The 27,213-nt window shown below is 38.5% G+C and overlaps 1 protein-coding gene across 6 annotated transcripts in view; it reads right to left on the bottom strand.

The window, feature by feature from the left end:
• Positions 1-5,388: 5,388 nt before the first annotated feature.
• The window catches only part of PPHLN1 (periphilin 1), a 102,490-nt gene continuing 80,665 nt past the window's right edge, over positions 5,389-27,213 (bottom strand). For all 6 annotated transcript variants that reach the window (XM_053661874.1, XM_037135019.2, XM_053661870.1 and 3 more), the window contains one exon: positions 5,389-7,722. In XM_053661874.1, coding sequence (XP_053517849.1) covers positions 7,528-7,722 — 195 coding nt within the window. In that variant the 3' untranslated portion in view covers positions 5,389-7,527. The remainder of the gene's footprint in view (positions 7,723-27,213) is intronic.

Raw genomic sequence — 27,213 nt, 5'->3', positions numbered from 1 at the left:
TACACACAGATTAAACAGAAAGATGAAATGCACCCTTCCTTGATACTTTGGCCTATGGGAAACCCTTCTGTGTTTCCATATCCTGTCCTGACAGTGGCTTCCTGCCCACAGTTGAGTGCCGAGGCACACCCACTTCTTTCGGTGCAGTCCATATCCTTTCCTGACCCACACAGTCAAAAGCTTTACTGTCATCTATAAAATACACACTAACCTTCTAAAATTCTCTCAAGCACTCCTTTTTTAAGCTCTCGTTAAAAGAGAATGATTCATTTTGTGTGTGCTATTCTTGACATTCTGCTTTCTAGTTCCTGAGTTAAAGTTCCAGAAGTGAAAGAAGATATGCTATCATTTGCTGGGTAGAGCCACTGCAGTGGGCACCCATGGCTGCTAGACTTCCACGTGTGGCACACACTCCTTCCTAGCGTGATCCTTGGATGATGGGACATGGAGGTGTTGGTGTGGACATGTTTCAGGGAGCGCCCAGAACGCTTCAGCACAGGCGTTATGAACAGTGTGGGCACACTCTGGTTTATTGGGCTTCTTTTCTAACGGACACTTGACTGCTGCCATGGAAAGGAGAACCAGGTTATGCTAGACCTTCAGAGTTTTTACAGAGAAATTGGGAATTTGAACTTTTGTGAACTAATCCCAGCTTTAAAATCCTAGCAGCTAGTTCAAACATTTCTCAGACACTGAACAAAATGAGCCTGCCATCAGCAAATCTCCAAGGCCTGAGTTAGAAATGCAGAAGCCTGATGCTGATTCCCCGGAACCCTGGGGCCGTCTCGGGCAGGCACAACTGATGACTGCATGTAGACGTGCACACAACATTTTTTTGATACACAAAGAAGAAAAATTAATGGGGTCAAAAAATGTCACTACGAGCCTCATTATCAATTCAATGTTAGTAACATAATTATGATAAAAGTCTACTTTAATTATCAAAGGAGGAAATTGCTAATTGTCCAGTTAGATTCTCTAGCCATTCTTTGGACCTATTTAAAAGCAGAAAGCTTGTTCCTGTACAGTCCACATGGGTTTTCTGTAATCTTGCACCCTAGGAAGGCTTCCAGGTAAACTGGGCCAAGGAGAAATGAGCAGGAGCAAACTGAGTTTTATAACTCCGAGCTCACAGTTTGCCAAGGTCTTAGAATCCTGAACCTTTCTGGGGGAATAATGTTTAAGGGTGGCTTTCACAATGAAGTGCAGAGGAAAAGATACTTGATATATAGACTTGGTCACAGGATTAGAGCCAATTCTCTGTGAACAGACCTACTACAATTCCCATTTTAGGGATCAGTTTTAGCCTCAACTTTGTTTGTTGGTTTGTTTCATAAACTACTTTATTGTTCAATTACATAGCCTCAACTTTTTGCAGAGGGAATTCTGCACCTCTACTGCTGTACAGGTGCTGCTAGGCCAGCTTGAGATGTAACTTGCAGCCCATTCTTGCAAGCATGTGATTCCAGACAACATAGACAATACCATTATGAACCCAGTTCTCTTAAATGCTGACACTTGTTTCAGCATTTTTATTTAAATGAACCAAGCAGCTGACATTGGAAAAGACGATTACAAGGCTTACCTAAATCTACCACAAAGTCGACCTTGGAGTGGTACAAAGCATACTGCTCTCCAGGAGTCAGGAGACGTGGGTAAGGAGACTCACCTCTCTCATTGGCTCGAGCAGGTCAAGTGCTCTGACCCGGTTTCCACCTCTGTGAAACGAGAGTGCCAGACCATCTCAACGGCTTCCTTCCAGCTTCAGTATTCTTTGGAGACTGGACTTTTCAAGTCAGAAAAACCTTCCGAGTCAGGATGGTGCTGTTTCCCTTTTCTGACCTGCGGTTTACCAACATACCTGTCTGTCCAGGATCCCAGAAAGGACAATCCCTCCAAAGACCATGACTTCTGGGAGCTGGAAACTAGAGAGTTGGTGTTTCTTAATATCAATGACTGGATTCTGAATGGGCAAGAGGTTAAACTAAACCATGAAAAAGTTTGGAGATGATCTCCCCCGCAAAATGCATGTGCTTCAAATTGGCTTTAGCTTCATTTATTAGATGGTCTGAAGATGACAGCGTCATCTTCCTCCCTCATGTTATTTCTCCCTAGTTATCAGGATGAAAAGTAAGGTTTTTCTTCTACATCTCAGAGGGCTGCTAATGGCAGCAATCTTAGTCTGGAATCTCTGAACATGTTGTAAGCGAAGCTGAAGAGGTGTTAACTATATTTAATTAATGTTGGTTCCTAGAATAGTAGAGTTGAATTACCAGGTTCATTCCACTGAAATGGCTCTTCTCTAAATCGACCAGGGGTCCAGGTACAGCACCTAGAACCGTGTCCTGAGCTGCACTGTGGCCACAGGGGCTGTAACCCTACATGCCACTCGCCCCTTAACAACTACCTCTTATGAATGCATCTCAAAGGTGGTTTTTGAAATAGCTCCAAAGCAGAAGTCATAGGAACCAACAGGGAAGAGAGTAGCAATTGAGGATAAAGGGACCACCACACTTTCCTACTTTTTCAAAAACACTGAGTTTAGAGTTTAAAGATTTGAGTGAATCTCTGGCTCTGCCACTTCCAGCTATCTGACCTAGGCAAGTTATAACCTCTTGCCCTTAAATGTAAAAAGAATACAATCTCCGTTGGCTAATTACATGGGAAGATGTTTGTGACTCAGAAAACACTAGAATGTAGTTCTAACCTTGTTCAGACAGTGAAACAATTGAACATGGGGCTTCTCAGAATCCTACAAAATATTTAGTATAGTAAACCGGAAATACATTTTAAGCTACATCCAATATGGTACATTAGATTCTACTCTAAAGAAGTATACAAAGTTTTTAAAATGGGAAATTCCTGCCGAAGTGGGGCTGCTCCCACACCCCTATATCCCCAGCTTAGCGATTAAGGATGTCTTCCCACCTCAGGACAGGGCAGGGCAGGGTGGCCAGGGCCATCAAGCAGCCCCAGGGGATGAGGAGGTGCTGAGAGAGCATCATCTCTCCTGTTGGACCCTGGGGTGGATCAGGTTGCTCCTACATTGTAAAGAATAGGTGATTCTCACACAAGACCACCTCCCAACTGAGTAAGCCCTGCAAGTGTTCAGAATAGCATCCACTGTGACATCCTTGAGCTGTAGTGGTAACAGGCCCTGTTGGCACGTGCCCACGGCACAGCTAACATTCAGCCCTGTCTAGGAGAGGAAAGGGAAGTCAAAAGCTTGAGCAAAAACCAGACACTTCAGCCTGGCAAGCTGCAGCTCTGATGGACTGCATCTCCTTCCACTCCTCCCCAGCCTCACGCCCCCATGGCAGCCCCATACCCCCCCGCAGCCCCATCCACTGGGAGCTGACCCTCTCCTGGCTTTAGAAGCCTTCCCCACCAGTCAAGCGCAGGGTGTGGGCAGAGACGGGCATCTCGGATCTGGTGCTACGGGAGGAGCCCAGCTGGCTGGAGCTGAACCCACCTGAAGGTATCAAGACACTGGGCCAGTGTCTTTCTCCGGAGTTTGGTCACAAAGGATGGATTTTCCCACTTGGAGGATGTGGGGACAGTCATTAGATTCTCTCCCTTTATGCAGGCAGCTTGCCCAGCCTCATCCTCTCAGTGAACCCTTGGTGCCCTCAAAGAATGTTTATGTTCCAGTAAACCACTACCATTTCACATATATATATACACATGAATGAGAAAAACGGTTTTAAAACCTAATACAATCTTAGTGATAATGGTCTATCATTAGAACACCATTAATCTGTGAGAGTCGAGATAAAAAAAGTGTGCTATAGAATCAAGCTGTCTCTACTGCTGTACAAATGTTTGAGGCTTTAATGATAGTTCTCATCAAGTGACATTTCAAGTACAACTGGAAACAAACTCAATGGACTGGCAAAGCCTTTAATATAAACAGTCTGTTACTACCAGATCACTTATTACAATGGAAATGTGGGACCTGTGCAGTCAGCCATGGTCAACTTCAGTAGAGCTAACCCTCAAATGCTTATATTAATAATTTATATTAATCTGAGCAAAATTAATGTGAGGTGCTAACAAGAAACTGATCATGTGGCTTAAACAATAAAGACGTTGATTCCTCTTCCATGCAACAGTTCAGTAACTCTCCATGTGGTCACACAGGGATCCAGGCTCTGTCCATCCTGTTCTATATTATCAGGGCTGGGCTGCTATTGCTACTATTTTGGGGAAGGGAGAAGAGACAGCATCAAGGAGGAATATCTATTGTCCTAAAGGTCCAGGCCCAGAAGTAGCAGCACTTTAACTTGAATTCCATACGTGAGAACTTAGTCTAACTTGGTCACACCTAACTGCAAAGGAAACACAGCATATACACTCCTAATAAGGCATGAAGAAAAATTACAGGAAGGAGGTGATAAAGGTCTTGGTGTGGCAAGCAGAATGTGGCCATCCCTACAGGAGCCCCAAGTGCCAGTCTCAGCAGTGCTACAGCAGTAGAGCCACCAGGGGGGCTGGGAGCCCACAACACTGAATACTGTCTACTCTGAATATGACCGGACCGCTGTCTCCAAAGTTTTGGTCAAAAAACTGTCGGAGCCTTGGACCTCGGGATCTTTGTCAGGAAACTCTGAAACGAGGCCGAAAGCACTATATAGTACTGCGGCAGTGTAGCAGAGTCCTTTCTTAAGGAGATCTGGCTCCCCTGTCCTTCAAGAGCTTCTGGGTCTACGATCTGGCTCAGGCCTAGGAGTGGCTGAGGGTGTAGGAGAAATCAGCATTTCTGGCAAGGGTAGATACCAAAGTAGTATTTTCAAACCTCATTGCTAAGTAGGAGAGACGAATAAAGCTGTAAGCATTCAAAATCCTTCATATTCTGCCCTCAACCTACCTTTTTCTACATTTGTCCCGTATAATCTTCCCCAACCAGCTTCAGTCTCTATACTATTCCCTCCTCCTAGACTTCCAATACCTCACTTTCTCTGCTTGAAGAAATCTTATTCCTCCTAGACCCAAGGTCAAATTTTCCTTCCTTTGTGAAGCCTCAACAAATTTAAGTATCTAAAACATTCCAAATTGTGCTAGAAACGGGGGTTGCAAAGACAACATGGTTCTGAACCCTCCAGGGGTTACGATGGAGATGTAGGATTCTAACCCTACACTGCTCTGAAACTCAGGCTCATTATCACACAATGACTGAGCACTACCGCGTGCCAGACTTCATGTTTAACTGCTTTCTCAGGTAGCGAGACTCCGTAAGACACCAAAGGTAATAGTGTCTCAATTCTCAAACTTCATCCTACTGGGCAGGTGAACTGAACACTAAGGAATACATTTGCAGTAGAAAGGAATAAAAATTTACATTTCAGCAGAACACTTCTAGCCTGTTAAAGAGAAAAAAGACAATATAACTATTTAAACCTGGTTGTTTTATTTTGCACTTTTAAAATTCACAAAAAGCTTCACAATATCTGCTTTTCCCTTTTGATCATCAAGGCTTTATATAGGACAATGGAAATTTTATCACATCAGTTGGGAATATTCAAAAACAATGGATAATTTACAAACATTTTTTTTTTTAATAAAGAACGTTTTGCAAAATACACACTCTGGTACACATCTGAATTAATCTATCCTAAAATTAGATTTTAAAGCTTAAAAAAAAAACAACACATGGTTTTAACACTGACAAGCCTACAAAAATAATGCTGATGGCAAGTTATAAACAGCTTTAAATGCTGAATGGAATTTGGGGGAAGGGGTAAAGAAAAAATGATCTGTTGAACTTATATTAAATGCATCTGTGAGTTAAAGTTCTGTAATTTAACGAATTTCAAAAAAGTGAATAACCCTTTGCCTCCATGGTATTTTCTCAAGTTTTACTTTTAAACTGTGACATCTTGACTAAAGAAAAGAATCCTGGAATTAGAACATTTAAGGAGAAGGAAAACATGGGGGCAGGGGAGAAACAAAATCATCACTTTCAGTCTTTCTAAAGTGGTGTAACAAACGAAACCATTGTTCACACTAGGAAACAATACCAGAGATGATACAAAGGGTTGAGTTTTGGCTTATGTATAACATCTAAATGGAAAAAAGAAATTCAAGGTGGTCTTATATAGGAAATTTAAGAAAATAATTGTTGCCTTCAATTTTAAATTTGTGGAATGGCATTACAATACATGTTTTGAGGTACCTATTAAAGATCTGCTAAAATTATTTATACTGCTATTTCCACATTTAATAAAATTTTTATCTACTCTGGGGTAGTTGTTATGATACTATCAATAAAGGCCAGCAAAAAATGATGCCAGAATTCAAGTGAGGAGAGAGTGGAAAGAGGATGGGAGGATAGTGACATTGGGTAGTAATAATAAACACGATTTTTAAGGTTTCCTAACTCATGCCACAAAATTACATATTTTGGCTAAATGCCACTGGGCAGCTGGAAGTCATGAGGAAATGAGTGGAATATCCTAATCGTCCCAGTTAGAGTCTTAACTCCCCTGTCATTTGGATGGCTTGCCCATGAGGGATCGTTTACAATAGACTCCTTGGTGAAAGGCAGTTGTGCTAGGCTTACTACCTCCTCTGCTTTGTTTCTTCCAAGAACAATTTTAAAGGACTAAGAACCCCTTAAAAGGGCAGCAGAACAATGAAGTTGTTAGACTACAAAGAAGTTAACAAAGGCATAATTTGCAAATGGTTTAATCATGGGTATGTTATTAGTCATTTTTCTTGAGATGGTGAATTTGGGCCAGTGAAAAAATGAAGTTTTACTCCTCCCTCACATTCTAAATTTTTCTTTCAATCAGAAATTTTAAAAGAAATCTCAGATTTAAAATAGCTCTCATCTTTCATTTCAAATTATCTATATATGATGTTAAAGCTCACATAGGAATTTTAGGATTATTCTAATAGAAGACATTAATTTAGGTTCATTTACTTGGAAAAAATTTTATTGTGTGGTGACTCGTAAGAGATTTAAGTGCTCTAGTTACCACAATGAGACTTTACACTCAAAGCAAATATTCTCTAAGATACCAAGGTATTCAGTTTCTTTGGATCTTATTCTTAAACATATTAAAACTCAGGAAGCCTACGATAAGCAAGCAAGAAGTCAATAAAATCACAACTTAGAATTCTAACATTTTCGCAAGGTATCACTGACTATGAAAAGCAAAAAACTAAATGTTTAAATGGAACGATCTCTAAAAATTACACTAGTGTGATCAAACGAATGACCACGTACTATGGAAGACTACAGAACATGAGTAAGTACAGAAAGCTGTTCTCCAGACTTGAAACATTACTTGACCCATCATTTTAGAAGGGGGGAAAAAAAACTATGGATTAGGAGGCTCTACTGGTTAAAAAAAATTCTAATTAAAATATCTTAAGATTCTTTTACATGTTTATTTGATATTGGAAAGGTGATCAACTATTATAAGGTACCTCTCTCCATCACAAAAATCCATATATTGAGGATTTACACAATCCAGGAAAAAAAAACCCTAGAACATTTTTTTTTTTGCCTGAGCAAGTAAATTTCTAAAACGGCTCTCCAAAGTCTTGAGTAGAGGTGTCGTACTCTGCAATGAAATGCTTGAGTTCTTCGACACACCGCTCACCTATTTCATGTAAATTCTGTCTCAGTGCAAACTGTATGGACTTTTCTAATGAAGGATCTTTTTCAATCAGCATTTTCACAACCATCCCGAAAGTCTCACAGTCTTGCCGGTAAACCTAGGAAGGTGAAATACATTGTGGTTAGTTAAAAGTGCAAATAATTAGTCAATGACTGAGCTGGTTCAGTTGGCAAGAATTATGATGCTAAAGTTTAGAAGGGAGACACAGTAATAAAGCTGAACTTCTGTTGGCCCTGAGCAGTCGCTATTGCGAAAGGACATGTAAACCTCTATCTTTGAGGTTTGCTGACAATTTGAATAAGGAGAAAAACATTGATGTACTGCATTACTAACTGTAGAAGTTAGGCACAGCACGTGTCAGCATAAGACAGTCTGCAAAAAGGACATCAGACCAGCAATGAGAGAACTGGGAACAAAGACTAGGTAGGTAAGGGCGCATTAAGGGCTTGACTCATTTACTTGTTTGGAAGAAACAAGTTTCCAAGCCCCTAACTTCAGATTATTTGTTTGAACTGTGACCAGATGACAAATTCCAAATTCTGTTTAGTATACAACAAATGAGTATAAGAATGCTAAAAATATATCTATTTGAAAAAAAACTTTTCAAGTTGTAAATTATTTAATTATAAAGTCATCAAGGCAGACTTAAGATCAAAACAGTGTCACACGCACATGGTTGTGCATGTGTGCACATGTGTATATATAAATACACGTGTTACATTTAATCGTGTGTATATATTTTCTACCTTAATGTTTATAGTTTACTATTTTACTTCAGTAAGTATATATAATTTTTATCAGTGGAAATTAGATACTATTTCCTGTCCAAAAACTGCTGTTTCCTCACGCTATTAAGGAAATGTCATTTCCTTAATTTGTTGTCACAAAATGCATTTCAGAATTCTATGCCATTTTCATTATTTATACTTTATGTGTTTAAAAAGTTACAGATAAGTCTCCATGAAATTAAGTGAAATACAAATTATCTTATTTTTAAAACCTATTAATTTTGACTTTCCTACATTTAACAAAAACAACATAACATGTCTGTTCTCTGAAAAAGGATTTCATTCATTTAGAAAATTTTAGAAAAAAGTGATGTGAGATACTGCTTGGCTTATGATAGTGCTTATTCCTCAAACAACCACTGCTAGACGTGGTGGTTGCTGCTGTATTTTCTAAATGTCTGTGATACTTGATTCCATAAAAATAGGTATTAGAAGAAGAATATTTAAATTTGACTCTCACACTAAATTCATGTCCTTGTTCTTGAAAACTATTTATAAGCCTCCAGGAAATTAAAAGGATAAGTTCTTCAAATGACAAAAACATTAAAATATATAAAGCCCTTAGCTGCCTTCTCCACCTCAGCGCACACATGCACATTTTGCTAAATAATGATGACATTTACTTGTAATAGCAATTAAGCTTAGTTCAGCTATTTAAACCATTTATTCCAGTTTACCCTAAGATTTACATGACCCAGAGTTGATAATACAACCCTAATAAAGCAACATAGAAACGGTATACCATTCGCATATTATGTGTGATGTCAAAGCAACAGAACACATTAACCGCTCTCACAAACACACAGCACCCAAGTCAAGCCGATGCAGCCCCCGCGGGGGAAAGTCAGACCATGAAGCTTCGGTCTCACTGGAGGTGAATTCCTTTCCAAACCAGTCAGCCCACATAATAACAGCATCTGAACACCAACCACAGGCCTCAGCAGACCACTTTGTGGGTGGCCTAAATTTTATGGGCTGCTTTATAACAGATGTACTAGATGAGGATAATGTTACACTGTGAATTAACCTGCAAATTCTTTAATGTAAATCTGCTGTTTTACCTAAACTCTAACTCTTCATTTAGCATATTTCACAGAACGTAAATGTGCTACAGATTTGCATATCAAAAGTAAAACCATATTAAAAGATGTTCATTTATTTAAATTATAAACTATCAATCTGGAGATAAGATAATACAAGAACTTAAAGACTGTGTTTTATTTTTTCATTGTAAATACTTTTTGAATTATTCATTGTAACAGACAAATTTGGTACATTAGTTGACAAGCAGAACTGCCTAAAGCGAGGTGATTCTCTACTAACAGGCAAATTTTCTAAAAAGACTGCTTAAAATGCCCTGGTTGGGCATTCGACAGGAAATACATACTTTTTTGTTAAAGGAAGAACCACACCCTCCAACATTTTATAAATATAATTCACCACTGTCAGAAACCTATTTCCAAAACCTGCTCCACAGTAAACTCAGGCCCAAACAGGAAGGGTGGAGTTATCTGTAGGAGAGTGTGTTTGCTTAGGCTCATAGCTGGAAATGCATTATAATCTTCAGATTTGATATCTACAGGCCACACAGGAAGATTACTTTGTTTTTGCTTTTTCCCCTGATTGGACCTCATCAAAATGGGAAACAGGTTAAAGTTTAGGTGGGGTTCACATAAACTGCAAAGAAATGTAGTTAAATTTGCCAGTATAATAAACCACTATTCAAATGTGGTTTCACACAGTCCTTTATTATAGTAGCTTGTGTTAGTAGTTAAATTCTCACAAGGTACTTCTAGGAATACAGTAATATGATAAAATGAACTACTGAGGCCTTTTACTACTAATTCTGGTGACTGGAAGAAGAGTATCTGGCCAAACTCAATGGCGAGTCTGTTCTATCTAAAATACTTGTAATGACATAAAATGTCTCTGAAATATATATTACTTTAGGCCTTAACTGACTCCACAGAGAGAGAAACCACAAATGAAGGGAGCATGACTTGCTAGAATTTTCATTTCAGAAACTTTCTTTAGCAGTAGCGTTGCAGTGCTGTAAGAGCAGGGTGGTGGGATGTTAGTGATCACAGAGCTGTGCTGCTTAACACAGTAGCCAATAGACACAGGAGAAAACTCAAATTTAAATACATATGCATATACTTAATTTATATTAACATTAGGCAGTAACTGGTTAACTGCTCAAGTCAGACATACACATGTAAGGAACGATTTAAGGTTCCTTAAAAGGCTGAGGAACCAAATAAGACCAATTATTTTCTCTATCATTAAATGCCTCATCATTCTGTATAATTTCCTTGATCTGAACCCATTTGGTTCAAATGCTCTATGTCCTGTGATCATCCTAGTTGGAAGGGTAGACAATTAAAACTAAGCATAAAGAAGGTATCTAATGTAGAAAGCAGAATGGAAGCTGGAAAGAACAGAGAAGCAGTTTCATAAGCAGGTTTATTGAATTCAAATCCTGACTCTCACGACTTTGGTAGGCTTAATAATGCCCTCTATCCCTACACCCAAGATGTCCACATCCCAATCTTTGGAATACATGGATATGTTACAAGGTGTAAAGGACTTTGAAGATATAATTATGTTAAGGACTTTGAGATGAGATTATCCTGGAATATCCAGATAGGGAAAATATAATCACAAAATCCTGAAGAAAGGAATACAGGAGGGGAAAAAAAGGAAAATGAGACCACAGAAACAGAAGTTGAATGATGAGCTTTAAAGATGGAGGAAGGAGCTACCAGCCAAGGAATGAGGTGGCCTCCAGAAATGAAGCAGGCAAGGAAACGACCCCCCCAGCATGTCCTGAGGAAGTGTGGCCCTGCAGACTCTGGGTTTGGGCCTGGTGAAACACATCTCCAACTTCACACATTTTTTTCAAGCTCATGTGGAATATTCACCAGAATAAACAACATTCTGGGCCGTAAAACACATCTTAACAAATTGAAAAAACAGGAATCATACAAAACATGCTCTCAAACCACAAAGGAATTAAATTAGAAGTCAACAGAAAGATAGCTAGAATATCTCAAAATATTTGGAGATTAAACAACACTTTTAAATAACACACAGATCAAAGAAGTCTCAAGAGAAACTGTAAAATATTTTGAACTAAAAATACAACTTATGAAAATTTCTGAGATGCACCAAAAACAGTGCTTAGAAATTTATAGTATTAAATATATATGTTGGAAATAATAAGTGCATAGGTTAGAAACAAGTTAATACTCTAAGCTAGAAAATGAGAAAAAGAGGAAATTTAATGCAAAGTAAGCAATGAAATTGAAAACAGGAAATCAGAGCATCACTAAACCAAATGCTAGTTCCTTGAAAAGACTGAAGAAATTGATGAACCTCTAGCTAGGCTAACCAAGAAAAAAGAAAGACGCAAACTACTAATATCAAAATTGAAATGGGTCATCACTACTAAGTTCATGGACATTAAAAGGAATATTATCAAAAACTCCATGCCTGCTTAATTTGATAACTTAGATGAAATGCACCAATTCCTTGAAAGACACAGTATACCCAAACTCAAACAAAGGAGAAATAGATCAACTGAATAGGTCTATATCTATGAAAGAAATTGAATCAACAATTAATAACCAAAGAACATATATGCATAGTCCATGGACAGAGAAAACATTATGGTGAAGGTGGCTGGGGGCTGGCTGGGGGTGGGGGCAAAAGCAGGAATGAGGGATATCTATAATAATGTCAAAAGTAAATAAGTAAATTCTGACACAGAAAGCACTAGGCCCAAATGACTTAAATGGTGAATTCTACCAAACATTTAAGGAATAAATTATACCAATTCTCTACAATCACAGTAAAGAGAAGGAGAGGAAACATTTCCTAACATTCTATGAGGCCCACATTATTACCCTATTACCAAAAGTCAGACAAAGACATTACAAGAAAAAAGAAATAAGACCAATATGTCTCATAAACATAGATGTCAACAAATCATCGAAAAACATTAGCCAATCCAACAATGTAATAGAATTATGCAATATAACCAAGGAGAATTTATTCCAAGTATACAAGGCTTGTTCAACATTTGAAAATCAATTAATATAATCCTTCACATTGATAGTCTAGAAAATCGCGGCAAGTCATTTTGTGGACACCGACAAACTAATTCTAAATTTTATAAAGAAAGGAAAGAGACCCAAGATAGTCAATACAACATTAAAGATAAAGAACAAAGTCAGAGGGCCGACACCACTCAGCCTGCCACAAAGCCCCAGTGATGAAGGCTGGATGGCAGTATCAAGACAGAGAGCAATGGTACAAAATGAAGCGCACAAAAATAGACCCATACGAATATAATCAACTGATCTTCAACAAAGGAGCAAAAGCAACTGAATGAAGAAAAGATAGTTTTCAACAAATGCTGCTGAAAGAACTGGATATCCATATTCAAAATAATCTAGACATTGATTGTACCCCTTTCACAAAAATTAAATCAAAATGCATCACAGACATAAATGTAAAATACAAAACCATAATATGTCTAGAAGGTAAAGTCCAGGTGACAACACCAAAAGCACATTCCAAAAAAAGAAAAACAAAGCACTTAGCTGGATTTCATTAAAATTAAAACTTCTGCTCTACAAAGACACTGTTAAGACAAGCTTTGGATTGAGAGAAATCTTTGTAAAACATATCTGACAGAGTACTGGTATCCAAAACATACAAAGAACTCTTAATATTCAAAAAGAAGAAAACAACTTGGTTTAAAAAGGGCAAAAAGATCTGAACCAAATAAGACATCTAGACGGCAAACAAGTATATGAAAAGATGTCCGACATCATATGTCATCAGAGTATGGCCAATTAAAGCACTGATGAGAGACCACTGCACACCCATTAAACTGTTAAAATCCACAACAATGACAACCCCTATTTTTGGTCAGAAGAAAATGCCAGTCATAGATGAAACCCTGTAAGGAAAGAGGAGATATATGGGAAAACTTTGTACTTTGTTGCAAATTTTCTGTAAACCAAAAAATGCCCTACTAAAGTTTATTTAAAAAACAGAATCGCACAAATAAAAAAAGGGAGGGGCAGCTACTCAGTCTCGGTGCTTCTATTTCAGTACCTACAGACCTAACTATGCTGGTGGAGGAATAAATAAGATAACAAAGAACACTCACAATAGTGCGTGTTATATAGAAAGCACTTAGTATACAGTGATGCTGACGATGGAAAGAGGAAAACAACTCTTCTGACTTTGTCTAGAGAAGGGGACATTAGAAAATGGTGTTAGAACAAATTCCTTTGTTTTTTATGTTTAACATCTAATTTTGACTATTGAAGACCACCCTACAGGGTGACCAACCTTTTGGCATCTCTGCACCACACTGGACGAAGAGTTTTCTTGAGTCACACATTAAATACACTGCACTGTGACACAGAATTACAAAAAAACATCATAATGTTTAAGTAAATTAAAGATTTTGTGTTGGGCTGCATTCACAGCCATCCTGGCTGGGTTGGACACCCCTGGACTAGTTTGCTTTTATTTCGGTTTTAGTTTCACTTCAAGTTGTCCTTCACTTTCTGCCAACATTAATCATGTACATGTTTCCAAAATTAATAAGATGGCCACATTTGCCATCTCAAGAACTGATTGTTTAAACATGAGAAGTTCACTGTATGGAAACAGGGAGGAGGTAAAGGAAATTGCTTTATGGGAAATTCAATTGGTTTGGCATAACTAAAGCACAGTGTGTGTTCACTCTCAAAGTACATCATGAAGAGCTTTCTTTCAAATTATTCAGACCTAAATCTATAAATTAGCAATTAGCAAATGGGAAAAGAGCTACGAGGAGGAAGTGGATTCTTCTGATGCATCAGAAAGAGGGAGTGGCTAGAAACCAATGCTATGGGCCCCTGAGAGCAGGGACAATGAATGTAGAAGGATGTGTTAAAGATGAGATTAGAGGCTTTACAAGTAATTAAAAAGCAATATGGGTACATAAAGAACGATGGATGGAAGGCTTTTAGTTTGTTTCAAGGGGAATGGTACTGGAATGGGAGGCAAGTTCAGTACCTAGTCTGTAACTGAGGTATGCCTCAAAAGGAAGTTAAGTGCTGAGTCTAGACTTTGAAGGAGGAAACAGAGAAGGAAGGAGGGAGGGGGAGAGGGGCGGGGAGAAAGAGATATCTTTACATTCAAACTAGCTGAGGTCATGGGGGTTCCTTGAAGAAAGGGCTAAGTTCTTTCTAACCCTAGCGTCTGATACACAGTAGATACTCAGTAAATGCTGAGCTTAAGTCAGCTCAGAGAGAACGGTAATATAAGATCAAAAGGTAGCCAAGAGTAGACATCTAAAAACATAAATATCAAGCCACAGAAAAGACAATAAAGAAGACTAAAAACCAAGAAGAGTGAAGGCACAGCTGCCAAGGTAAGTTTGTAAAATAAGACTATAGTCAATCAAATGCCAGAGAAAAGTCAAAGAAGCTGACAAACAAAATACACTGAATTTGGATATGAAAGGGTAACTGCTTGAAGTTTATTAGGATGATGGAGATTACAGAGCTGTGCTATTTAATATAGCCACTAGCCACATGTAACTAATTAAATTTAAATTTTAATTAATTAAGTAAAATTAAATGAAACCTTCAGTTTCTCAGTTGCACCAGCCCTATTTGAAATACTAGTGGCTTCCAATTCTGGTCAAGATGAGTGTAGGCAGACACGGGTCACCTCTTCACACAACCACACCAAAATGATGACTAAAACATAGAACAACCATCACTCAAGAACATCAGAAATTGAGCTGAATGGAAGTCTGGCAACTATGAAATTGAGCTGAATGGAAGTCCAATAACTACAGAATTAAACCACATCCATCCAGACTGGTGGAAGGAGAGCAGACACAGAATGGGTGGGTCCCATACTCAAGTGGATAAGAATTTGGGAGCGATATCTCAGGAATGAGGTGTCCCAGACCCCCACCCTGGCCCCCTAGCCTAGGATTCCATTCCAGAAAGGTAAGTACCCCTAACTTCTGGCTGTGAAAACCAGCAGATATTGAGTCAGAAGAAACTGGTGGAGCCCCAAGCAGTTCCTCTTAAAGAATCCACACAGGGACTTATTCACACTCACTCCCCCTGAGATCCACCACTGGGGTAGCAGCTTGAAAGGTACCAGTGGTGCAGAGGGAGAAAATGAAGTGTCTGACATCGTACGTAGCGAGCAGAGGCCATTGTCCCTTGGATAAATCCACCCTCCACAGAGCCAGTAAGCTGGTGCCGTATCTGAGATTTTATCAACCTGGCTAACACTGTTTGACCTGCCTTAGAGATGCCCAGAGGCTCTGCCCCTCCCAATTTAGGGGCCCACCCAAGCTGTTTTTCTAAAAGAATGGATGGTCTAGACTCCTGATTTCTATCAAACAAGCAACAGCTGGCTTCAGTGAGCCCTAGTGACAAATTAGAGTCATGGCTTGGCTTTGCCTGGGAATCTCCAAGGCCGGCGTAAGTAGCAGCCATCTCTGACAGCGTTACAGCTCAGGCAGGTACTTGGGGGCAAAACACAGGTGGGGGCTGCCCTTGGCCTGCACCACAAAGGAAACCCCAGGGCCAGGGCACCCAATGGACAGCTGCAGACCACACTGGAACACCACCACCCTGCCCCTGAACAGCTGATCCTCCACGGAGGGTGGAGTTCATTGTCAGTGGCCACAGCCAGTCCTTGCAGCTGATTGGCCAGAGTAAATCCTTCCCATTGATCTGCCAACAGCAACCAACGCTCAACTACAAGAGGAGGGTGTACGCAGCCCACACAAATGGGGCACCTTGAGTATCCAAGCTTGGGTGATAGGGGAGGCTGTGCCACTGAACCCTACAGGACACCTACTACATTAGGTCACATTACCAAGACATGGAGTCAAAGCAGCTCTACCTAATACACAGAAACAAGCACAAGGAAGCTGCCTAAACGAGGAGACAAAGAAACATGGCCCAAATGAAAGAACAGATCAAAACTCCAGAAAGAGAGCTAAATGAAATGGAAATACACAATCTATTAGATACAGAGTTCAAAACACTGGTTATAAGGATGCTCAAGGAACTTAGCGAGGACCTAGCAGCAGGAAAAGATCCAGTGGGAAACAAAGGACACACTGATTGACATAAAGAACAATTTACAGGGAAGCAACAGTAGAGTAGATGAAGCTGAGAATCAAATCAATGATTTGAAACAAGGAAGCAAAAAACAACCAATCTGAACAAGTAGAAGAAAAAAAGAACCCCAAAAAACAAGGATAGGAAAAGCAGCCTCTGGGATAACTTTAAGAGGTCCAACATTCATGTTATAGGGGTGCCATAAGGAGAAAATAAAGAACATGAGATTGAAAATCTATTTTAAAAAATGGTGCAAAAAACTTCCCTACTTTGGAATTTGGTGAAGGAAATAGACATGTAGGTCCAGGAATCACTGAGAGTCCCAATTATGATGGGTGCAAAGAGGCCCATGCCAAGACATATTATAATTAGAAGGCCAAAGGTTAAAGATAAAGAGAGACTCTTAAAATCATCAAGAGAAAAGAAGTTGATTACCAGATGGTTGCCAGATGGGAGGGGTGAGAGGGAGAATGGGTGAAGAGCTGAGGGGATTAAGAAGTACAAATAGGTTGTTACCGAATAACCATGGGATGTAAAGTAAGAGTACAGGAAATGGAGTAGCCAAAGAACTTATATGCATGACCCATGGACATGAACAATGGTGGGTGGACTGCCTGAGGGAATGGGGGTGCTAGGTAGAGGGGGGCAATGGGGAAATATCAGGGCAATGTAATAGCATAATCAATAACATATAATAAAACAAAACAAATACTAGTGACTTTCACATTGGACAGTACAAATATAAATATTTCCATCGCCAAAAAAAATCTATTAAGCATAGTTGTTACAGAGGACTAAGGACTGAAAAAAGGTGAAGGTGTAGTTAGTGCTAGGTGTTGACCTGCTGAAGTAAATAATATATACATTGCAACTATTTTACCATTAAAGTGGAAATAAAAGCTTATTACCACCTTTAAAGGAACACTGTGAAATATAATTAGTATCTGTGAAACGTTCCACAGTCTTTTGATGAAATGCATATAAAAATCTAAGTTAAAATAAGTAACTCCAACTGAGACTTAATATACAAGAAAACATTCATACTGTCTCATGTTTTGATGATGAGGTCACCAAAAAGTGATAGCACAGTGATGTTAAATATTGGAGACAAATTTAGACCCTTTAATTTGGGGTCTGGAGCAATGCAAAAGGCATCAAAGCTATTATAACTATGCTGCTACTTGTGATATATTATTAGCAAAAAAAGTCTTTGAAATGTCCTCCTCAAAGCTGCAGCCCCATAGGTTCTTAGGGCACAAATGCTACAAAGAACACTGGTAGTTGTGAAGAAATGCATTATGAGCAACATGGATTGAACTGCAACTGCCTACATTCAATATGTGGGTACAATTATTACGGTCACATAAACAAGTCAGTCCACAGTTAATGATAAAGTGGATAAATGCTAAAAAAAACAAAACAAAACCCCAAAACAATACAGCAATCCATATTTATAGAATTCTCATTCATAAATGCAGATCAATTTATAAATTTACAGGATTCAAAGATTAATATTTAAATATTGTCTTTTTATCCTTTCCAGCTTACTAGTTCTTTTAATCACAGCACATTAAATTAAAAAAATAAATGAAGTAATTTCAAGAGAGTCTACAGACTTTTTCACTGATGCCAAAAACAGGTCCCACAGAGATTAAATAGAGGAACTAGACAAATTTCAAATTAATACCAACTGAAAAAAGTTGCAAATGAAGTAGAGATACCACTTATGTACTTTTTAAAGTTTGTCATTTAGGGATACCTATTTATATTCATAAAAATACAAAAACACACATAAGAATAACAGCTCTGAGAAGGGAGGGAGCCAGCAGGGATCTGAGAAGGGTTTATCTGTTATCTGTAATATTTTATTTCTTTAAAAATGGGGGGGGGGGGGGAAGCCCTGGCTGGTGTGGCTCAGTGGACTGAACGCTGGCCTACAGACCAAAAAGTTCACAGTTTGATTCCCAGTCAGGGCACATGCCTGGATCTCAGGCCAGGTGCCCAGTTGGGGGCGTGAGACAGGCAACTGATTGCTGCTTCTCTCACACATCATGTTTCTCTCCCTCTCTCCTTCCTTTCCTCTCTCTGTAAAAATAAAGAAAATTTTTAAAATGGGGGGCACAAGTACTCATCTCTAGCTAATGGCATACATGCTGAATTAGGAGTGAAGTGTAATGAGATTTGTAACATACTTTGACATCCATCAAAAATAAGATAAATTAAAAAAATAAGATAAATTAATGAATGAATAAAGGAATAAGTATGTAACAAAGCAAATAAAACAAAGCATTAACTATAGAATCTAGGTGAATATATGTGTGTGTATAATTCCTAAAGTTTGAAATTTTTTATAATAAAATACTAAGATGTACATCAAAATAAGGAACAATGGTGTGTGCATGTGTCTGATCACCTCAGGTTACAAACGAAAATGGCTCTGTTTTGCTTCGACTCTCCTACAAATATTAGTACAGATATTAATGAATCTGTAAGTGCAGGAGTACTTTTGAATGGAAGGCAGACGTGCCTTCCAGGTGACTGGAACTAACATGTGCAAGGCCCTGTATCTGGTCAGTAATACAGCAGGCCCTCCTTAAGAAAATGATATTCTAATGGAAAGACTTAATTTAGATATTTTCCCAACTGAATGTGTAAAAATTCATCACAATGAAATGGATCACAGGTTAAAATGGCAAATGAGTTTCTTTAAAGGATGTCACATGCCTTGACCAAAAAAAAAAATCAGATTAAAAAGATAAGTATTTTAATGTATATTTCAATTGATTTTTTACATATAGCTAATTGTTATAAAAGACATTATTATATTGGGTGAGAAATTAAATGAGGCTAAGGAGTATACAAGTAAAGGAAAAATGTAACAGATAAAGTTAGAATTATCCAAAGAAAATTTATTTTATTTAAGATTATGTACAAATAAATCTTTTTAGAAATTAATACATTTTAAATTGATCATGAGGCAATCCAGTCCTCAAATTATTTAACATTAATAACCAGAAAAGTACCAAGTTCTGCCCTGGCTGGTGTGGCTCAATGGATTGAGTGCCGACCTGCAAACCAAAGGGCTGCTGGTTTGATTCCCAGTCACGGCACATGCCTGGGTTGCGGGCCAGGTCCCCATAGTTTAGAAAAACTATAGTTTAGAAAAACCTTTATTTCTGTTACAGTATCAAGGTATTGTGAATTTTCAGCTAAACATAAATAAGTTTTTGCTAATACAATAGTTACGAGAGACTTAACATGTTTGCTGTAGTCTCCTTTTTCATAAAGGTGCAGCAGTGGGGGCTGTTAAGAGGTCACAACCCAAAGGCACCAGTGAAGGGCAGGAAGTGCTAATGGTGGTCATGACTAACTGTAACTCCAGTACAGAGGCAGCTTCTGCTTGTCCCTTCCCACCTCCACCCTGCATCTTGAGAGAGGCCTTTCCACCAGGTATATTTATATTATATGCCAACTGAAAACTATGTATGGTATTTATAGAAGATAGAGTTTAAGGGATTTGGGTAATAAAGATGAATCCCAAGGGTTTACAAGATTATAAACTGAGTGTTGACACTGCCAAGGAATACAGAAAAAGTGAACAGTGGTTGGGGGTATGGAGAGAAAGAAGCGGAATTCCTTTGCTCATATATATTTTCAGTGTCCTTTGCCTGATGGTCTTGCAGTCCCAGGCTCTAAACTTGGTTTCCATCCGTGTTTTATGAGAATCCCCATAAGTTTTCAATATTTTCCTTTTATCTGATAAAGGTAGTTTGAGTGGGTTTTATAACTTGTAACCAAAAGGAGCTTTTGGCTGATAGCCTGATACATGAAGTGGACCTTGCCGGACTTCTGGGAGCAGCAGACTGGTACGGTTACACCCGCACTGCAGCATTATCTGCTGGTCACCAGTGCTTCCGCAGCGGCAGGGATGCCGAGGTGATGGTGTAACTCTATTTTTTCTTCAATGCAATTGCAAACCCATCAATGGTGCTCCACAGGCTTTGTCCAACATAGTTTAGAGACAGGCTATACTTTTACATGGTGAAAGGTAAAGGACTACCAATCCTTCGACTTTACATGGAAAACACAGCTTTTGTTACTGCTACTGGAAAAAAAAAAAAAAGCACTGTATCTGCTTTCAGCTCATCATATGCAAATGTGAGAAATAGAATATTATCACAGTCTACTTAATCATACTTCTACCAGAGAGAGGCTTTTCAATTAGATAACATATAATACCACTCTGAATACTTCTAAGATGTGTTTCTTTCCAGAAGAAAGGAATTATTCATAACTAATACAAATGGCACAGCTTCATTTTAAAAATAGGAGCTGCAGTATCAGGAATATTAAAAGTAGGTTAAAATTAATTAATATTTAAAATAACTCATTATTTTACTTTTATCTCTGAGAGCATTATACAGAGTGGGAAAAGTCCGTAAATTATACCACATGTGAATGAAAACATATTTTCAAGGTCTATCTGCAGATATTTTTCTAGTCTGTAACTTTAATAGCAAAATATATAGAGTAATTGATATAAGATCTAAATGATGATTCCACTTCCACTAAGATGGAGGCATAGGTGGAAGCACTGTAACTTCTCGCACAACCAAGTTTAAAAACAACAAAGTTTTAGCAACAAAAATGCAGCCAAATCACAGAAAAATTGAACTATACGGAAGTCTGACAACAAAGAACCCTTCAGCCAAACAGGTAAGAGGGGCAGAGCCAGCAGCAGAGCGGGGTCAGGCAGGAAAGATCCACCGGACTCACCCAGGCGCTTGACCCAGGCATGCCAGCAGCTGTGGGAGGATCCCAGGTGTGGAGTAGCGGGCAGACCCACTGAGGGCACAAGGCGTTGGACCCACTGAGGGCTGGCTGCAGTCACACATTCATGTGCAGATAAACTGGTGAAGGAGCTAGCAGTGAGTCGGACCGTGCAGGCCCCAGCGGTCTCCAGGGACCGCCATTGTCCCTCTCTGACCCTGCCCCCACATATAGCGTCACAAACCAGTGACCTGGGTGGCCCCGCCCTGGTGAATACCTAAGGCTCTGCTCCTCATACATAACAGGCACAAACAGATCAAAACATGGCTCAAGAACAACTCAGAGGCCTAGAGCTGATAAATCTAAGCGATGAAGAAATAGCCAAACTTTCAGATGCACAGTTCAAAACACTGGTCATCAGGATGCTCACAGAACTGGTTGATTTTAGTCACAAATTAGAGGAACATATGAAGGCTAAACTAATTGAAATGAAGGGAAATGCACAGGAAACCAATAATGATGGAAGGAAACTGGGACTCAAATCAAAGGAGTGGACCAGAAAGAGGAAAAAAGTGACCAAACAGAAAAGGATGAAAAAACAAGAATTCAAAAATATGAGGAGAGGCTTAGGAACCTCCAGGACATCTTTAAATGCTCCAACATCCAAATTATAGGGGTAACAGAAGGGGAAGAGTAATAGTTCTGAGTAGAAAACTTATTTGAACAAATAATAAAGGGGAATTTCCCCAATCTGGCAAAGGCAATAGACTTCCAGGAAATCCAGGAAGCTCAGAGAGTGCCAAAGAAGTTGGACCCAAGAAGGAACACACCAAGGCACAACATTAGGCAAGATTAAAATGGAGAGAATCCTAGAAGCAGCAAGAGATAAGGGCACAGTCACCTACAAAGGAATTCCCATCAGGCTGTCATCACATTTCTCAAAAGAGACTTTACAGGCAAAAAGAGGCTGGAAAGAGGTATTCCAAGTCATGAAATCCAAAGACCTACATCTAAGATTGATCTATCCAGCAAAGCTTTCATTTAGAATGGAAGGGCAGATACAGTGCTTCTCAGAGAAGATCAATTCAAGAAGTTCATCATCACCAAGTCCTTATTATATGAAATGTTAAAGGGACTTATCTAAGAAAAAGAAGATAAAAAAGATGAACAGTGAAAGGACAGCAAACTCACAGTTATTAACAACCACACCTAAAACAAAAGCAAACTAAGAGGACAGCTAGATCAGGAGCAGAACCATAGAAATAAAGATCACATGGAGGGTTAGCAACAGGGGAGTGGGAGAAGGAGAAGGGGGGAGAAGGCACAGAAAATAAGTAGCATAGACGATAGGCAGAAAATAGGTAGGGCAAGAATAGTATGGGAAATATAGAATCTAAAGAGCTTGAGACACGTGGTCATAAACTAAAGGGGGGAATGGTGGGGGAGGGGTGTGCAGGGTGGAAGGGAATGAAGGGGGGAAATTGAATAACTGTAATGGCATGATCAATAAAATATATTTTAAAAAAAAGATCTAAATGAATCCTGATTTGTCCACTTAACATTACAAATAAATTAATGAAGTTTCAAATAAGACTGAAGTTCCTCCCAAGAATCAGAGACATACCTATAACAGCAGTGTGCACACTATGAACAGACATACGCTGGAATCCCAAAGCTGTCATAGTTACATCATTCAGTTATGCAGCTACTTCCATTTCATTCTCAAGCACTGGGTGTTAATTACTAAGGACAGTATTAAATTTTAGTAAATGAAGTAATAAGCCAGGCCCTTAAAAAGCCTTTTTGAAGACAGAATTTAGTTATAGCCAAGGATTTGAGGCAGGAATCCAGTCAAATGAAATTCTTTTGGTAATGCTTGCGGATGATTTTGGGTAAGCTGGTATTACTAAATACAAGTAAGTATTTCTATGTATTTGAAATTATAAGGGCAAAACATGATATACCTATGAATTCCACTGCAATCCTGAAGGTCTAATTAGACTTACTATATGTATTTTCACTATGTAGTACACTGATTTAAATGATGTTTTAAAATTTGACTGATTGGTTTAAAAGTGTATACTTTTACTTTCTATTTATTGTTCTTAAGATTTTACTTATTTACTTTTTAGAAAAGAGAAGGGAGGGAGTAAGAGAGGGGGAGAAATATCAGCATGTGGTTGCCTCTCATGCGCCCCTTGTTGGAGACCTGGCCTACAACTCAGGCATGTACCCTGACTGGGAATCGATCTGGCGACCTTTTGGTTCACAGGCCAGCACTCAATCCACTGAGCCACACCAGCCAGGGCAAAAGTGTATACTTTTAAATTATTAACTTTTTTGTTGACAAAAATCACTAACACTAGAATTATTGGTATATTTTAGGTAAGAATAACAGAGAAAACCAGTAACAAAAACTTTGTTTGGATTTTGAAGCAGCACTGGACATTGAATTGATTCAGATAAAATAAAGGTCAAAAGGCTGACCAACTTACTGCAAGAGCCAAAAGAAACAGCAGACTGTGGCTTCCCCTTTAACCTCACCTCGTGCAAAATCACCATGTGCTCACCTAGATACAACATAGACAGAATTTTTTTTTTATATAAACACATCCTGGAAAAAACATTACACTATTCCTCTGCTCATAGATATTTTCAGTGTCCTATGTCAATAAAAAGCAGAAATATTAAAATGTGGCTTCATTCTCAGAGTTGTGTGCTTTATGTTATAGTATTTAAGTCCAGAAATTAGTATTTATGGTTAGGACTTAATTCCTGAGCAAACACTAAATCATTCATAAAAATTAATTGCTAAATTATTCTACTTTTAAAGGGACTATTTGCGTGCTTTCAGAGGTATCACAGCGCTGAAAACTCACTCTGCTCTACGCCACCTTATTGGTATTTCTATAGTCACAACACTAGTGTGGACCTAACAAGACAACCCTGTTTCTAACTGTTTAGCTTCTAGTCTTTTTATTATAAACTTTCCTTCTCACAAATACCATCATCCTAAAGATGGAGAAACCCTTCTCAAAGAATACTGTTGCTCTGACTTTCAACATCCAACTCAATTAAATTCTTCAACAAAATCTGAGTTACTAAGATCTTCTTATCATCCACCAAAATGCCACCCACCATACATCTCGTAGGCCATCTGAATTCCCTTGTTGCATTTCTACTATTGGGTTAGCCAACGAGTTTGTTTAGTTTTTTTCCATTAAAGACACACTTTGCAATTTCACCAATAACTTTATTGGTTTGCACATTTTGAGTAGGTCGGCTATCTCCCGTGTGATATGACATTGATTGTTCTCCAGTAATGTCTCGATTTGATCCCTATTAATTTCACATAGTCTACCCAAGTACCGAGCATCATCCAGCAAGAAATCTCCAGCACGAAACTTCGCGAACAACGCTTGACACATTTGATCAGTCACAGTACCTTCTCCATACACTACACAAATCTTTTTTGGGTGTTTCAGCTGCATCTTTACCTTTCTTAAAATAATAAAACATAATATGCTAAAAATGTTGCATATTTTCTTCCATCTTCAATGTTACAATGGCTACACAAAAATTCACCAATTTTGATAAAGTTTTTTAAAAATGCATGTTGATATGACAGCTGTCACAAAACAATCTAACAGCCCTGGCTGGTGTAGCTCAGTGGATTGAGTGTGGGCCTGTGAACCAAAGAATTGTGGTTCGGTTCCCAGTCAGGGCACATGCCTGGGTTGCAGGCCAGTTCCTAGCAGGGGACCCCACGAGAGGCAACCATACATTGATGTTTCTCTCCCTCTCTCCTTCCCTTCCCCTCTAAAGATAAATAAATAAAATCTTTTAAAAAAACAATCTAAGAAAATTGTTTCAAATGAAATTAAAGACAACTAAGTGCTACTAGAGCCATCTTACAGAAAAAAACAAACGTTTTTGCCAACCCCATAGGTTAATTACTTAAAAATTTTGTTTATGGGATTTTTCACAAACTTTTGCCAGATCCATTTTTCCAGGTTACTCTAAATATTTAAGTAAGTATGTTTCTTTCTGTCTTCCTCCTTCATTATATTGAGGGCGAATACAATTCCTTTTAGTTCCTTTGTAAGTATGTAAGTACAAGGATGGGAACTAAATGGATCTTTAATTATCACTGATTAACTTTAAAGTTTAAAATCATATATCCTGGCTCTGGCTCAAGCTTTAATTAGACAATTTTGGCAATCCTACCCGACTGATCACATATGAGAATTCTTTGAGATTAGTAAATAGATCTGTTCACAGGGGCTGTCAATAAATAGTTTCTTTATCAAGCAAAGATCGTAATTAAATTTTTACTTGATTTAGTAGTACAAGAAAAGTGAAGTATATAACAAAGGAATGTCTTACAATCTGGTAGGAAGAAGTTTACATTATAAAGTCATTTCCAAATAGTGAAACATCTAAAACACAGTATCTTGAAAATTGCTGTAACTTTACTACTTCTAAATATATAATCACCTCAACTTTTAAAATGTAAAGACCCTGGCTTAGAATTGTTTCTGACAAATAAAATTTTCTTGTATAACATTATACACAGAACCTTGCTGATGGCTTGGCTTAGCAGATGTTTTTTCCTGAAGGCTGTGCAAAATGATGAAACACCCGGTTCCTACTGCAGAGACTGACAACATTCTATTATTCTATGGGAATCAAATCTTCTAACCAGAGTAAAAAAGATTTGGTCCAAAGTTGGGTTTTTTTGGTCTGTAAAACAATCATATTGTAAGAAGAGAATAACAGTCAACCAGAATTACCTTACTTCACTGTACATTCTAGAGTTTTCACTATTAAAACTGAACACCAAGGGAGAAAAAAAAAGATTTTTAAAGAGACTGTTGTATAAAGACACCAGTTTTAATATGTCAAAATACGTATTTATATTGTCTTTTGCAAAAAAACCAAAAAGAAACCACACACACACACACACGCAAGCAGACCTAAAACCCGAAACAAAACTCATCCAAAAACGGTACCATTCAAGATGACTCTAGGAAATCAAAAGAACTGCATACTAAGATGAAAGAATAATTAAAAAGCAAACACATTAAACACAAAACCGCCTGCAGAGACGCCCTGCAGCTCTGCCTCTGCCTCCACGGTGCAGGTGTGGCAGGACAGCTCTACAAGTTTTCCTCGAACACGGAACCGCCCCCGTGATTGGAGCCAGTGTGCAGCGCCCACAGCCCAATGTGTGCAGCAGCTGCGCTATGTTCTGTTCTTTTAATGGCACTTAGGTTATTTCTGTTTTAGAGACAAAAGACCATAATGTCCTCTATTTCAGTTAAAAAAAAAGAAGAGACCATTCTCCTCACATACTGAGCACACTTACAGCTATCCACACAGAAATCAGATTAAACTGTTTTCTTACTCTTCAATAATATGTGATATAATTACACAGTAAAAGCTACAAACTCAAATCCCTTGCATGATAAAATTCAACTTGTTATGAGCTTGAGGAATGAGCCATTCGTATCCACAGGCATGTCAAAAAGGAGAAAATGTGAAAAATTACATTAGGTATAATTTTCATTTATACTAGTAAGAAATGTAATTTAAATATAATTCAATCTAGAAAATTGCAAAAAAAATCCTTTGTCTTAAACCATTTTAAAAACTTCCCAGACGCAACTATTATAGAGAAACATTTAAAATGTCCAGTTTCATACTGTCTGTTTAAAATACGTATGAAAGGATGTAAATTATTAACGGGGCGGGAGGGGACTAGGGCAGGGTAATGGAGAGAACGGATTTTACGGCCATGGAGCCCCCAGGTCTCGGCTGCTGTGACATGCTGCACACGTTACACAACTGTGAGCCCCAGCTGCCTTGTTT

This window comes from Artibeus jamaicensis, unplaced genomic scaffold, assembly GCF_021234435.1.
Source record: "Artibeus jamaicensis isolate MK-2021 breed Jamaican fruit bat unplaced genomic scaffold, CSHL_Jam_final contig_233, whole genome shotgun sequence".
NCBI classification, from domain to species: Eukaryota; Metazoa; Chordata; class Mammalia; order Chiroptera; family Phyllostomidae; genus Artibeus; species Artibeus jamaicensis.
This window is presented reverse-complemented; position numbering and strand designations above follow the sequence as displayed.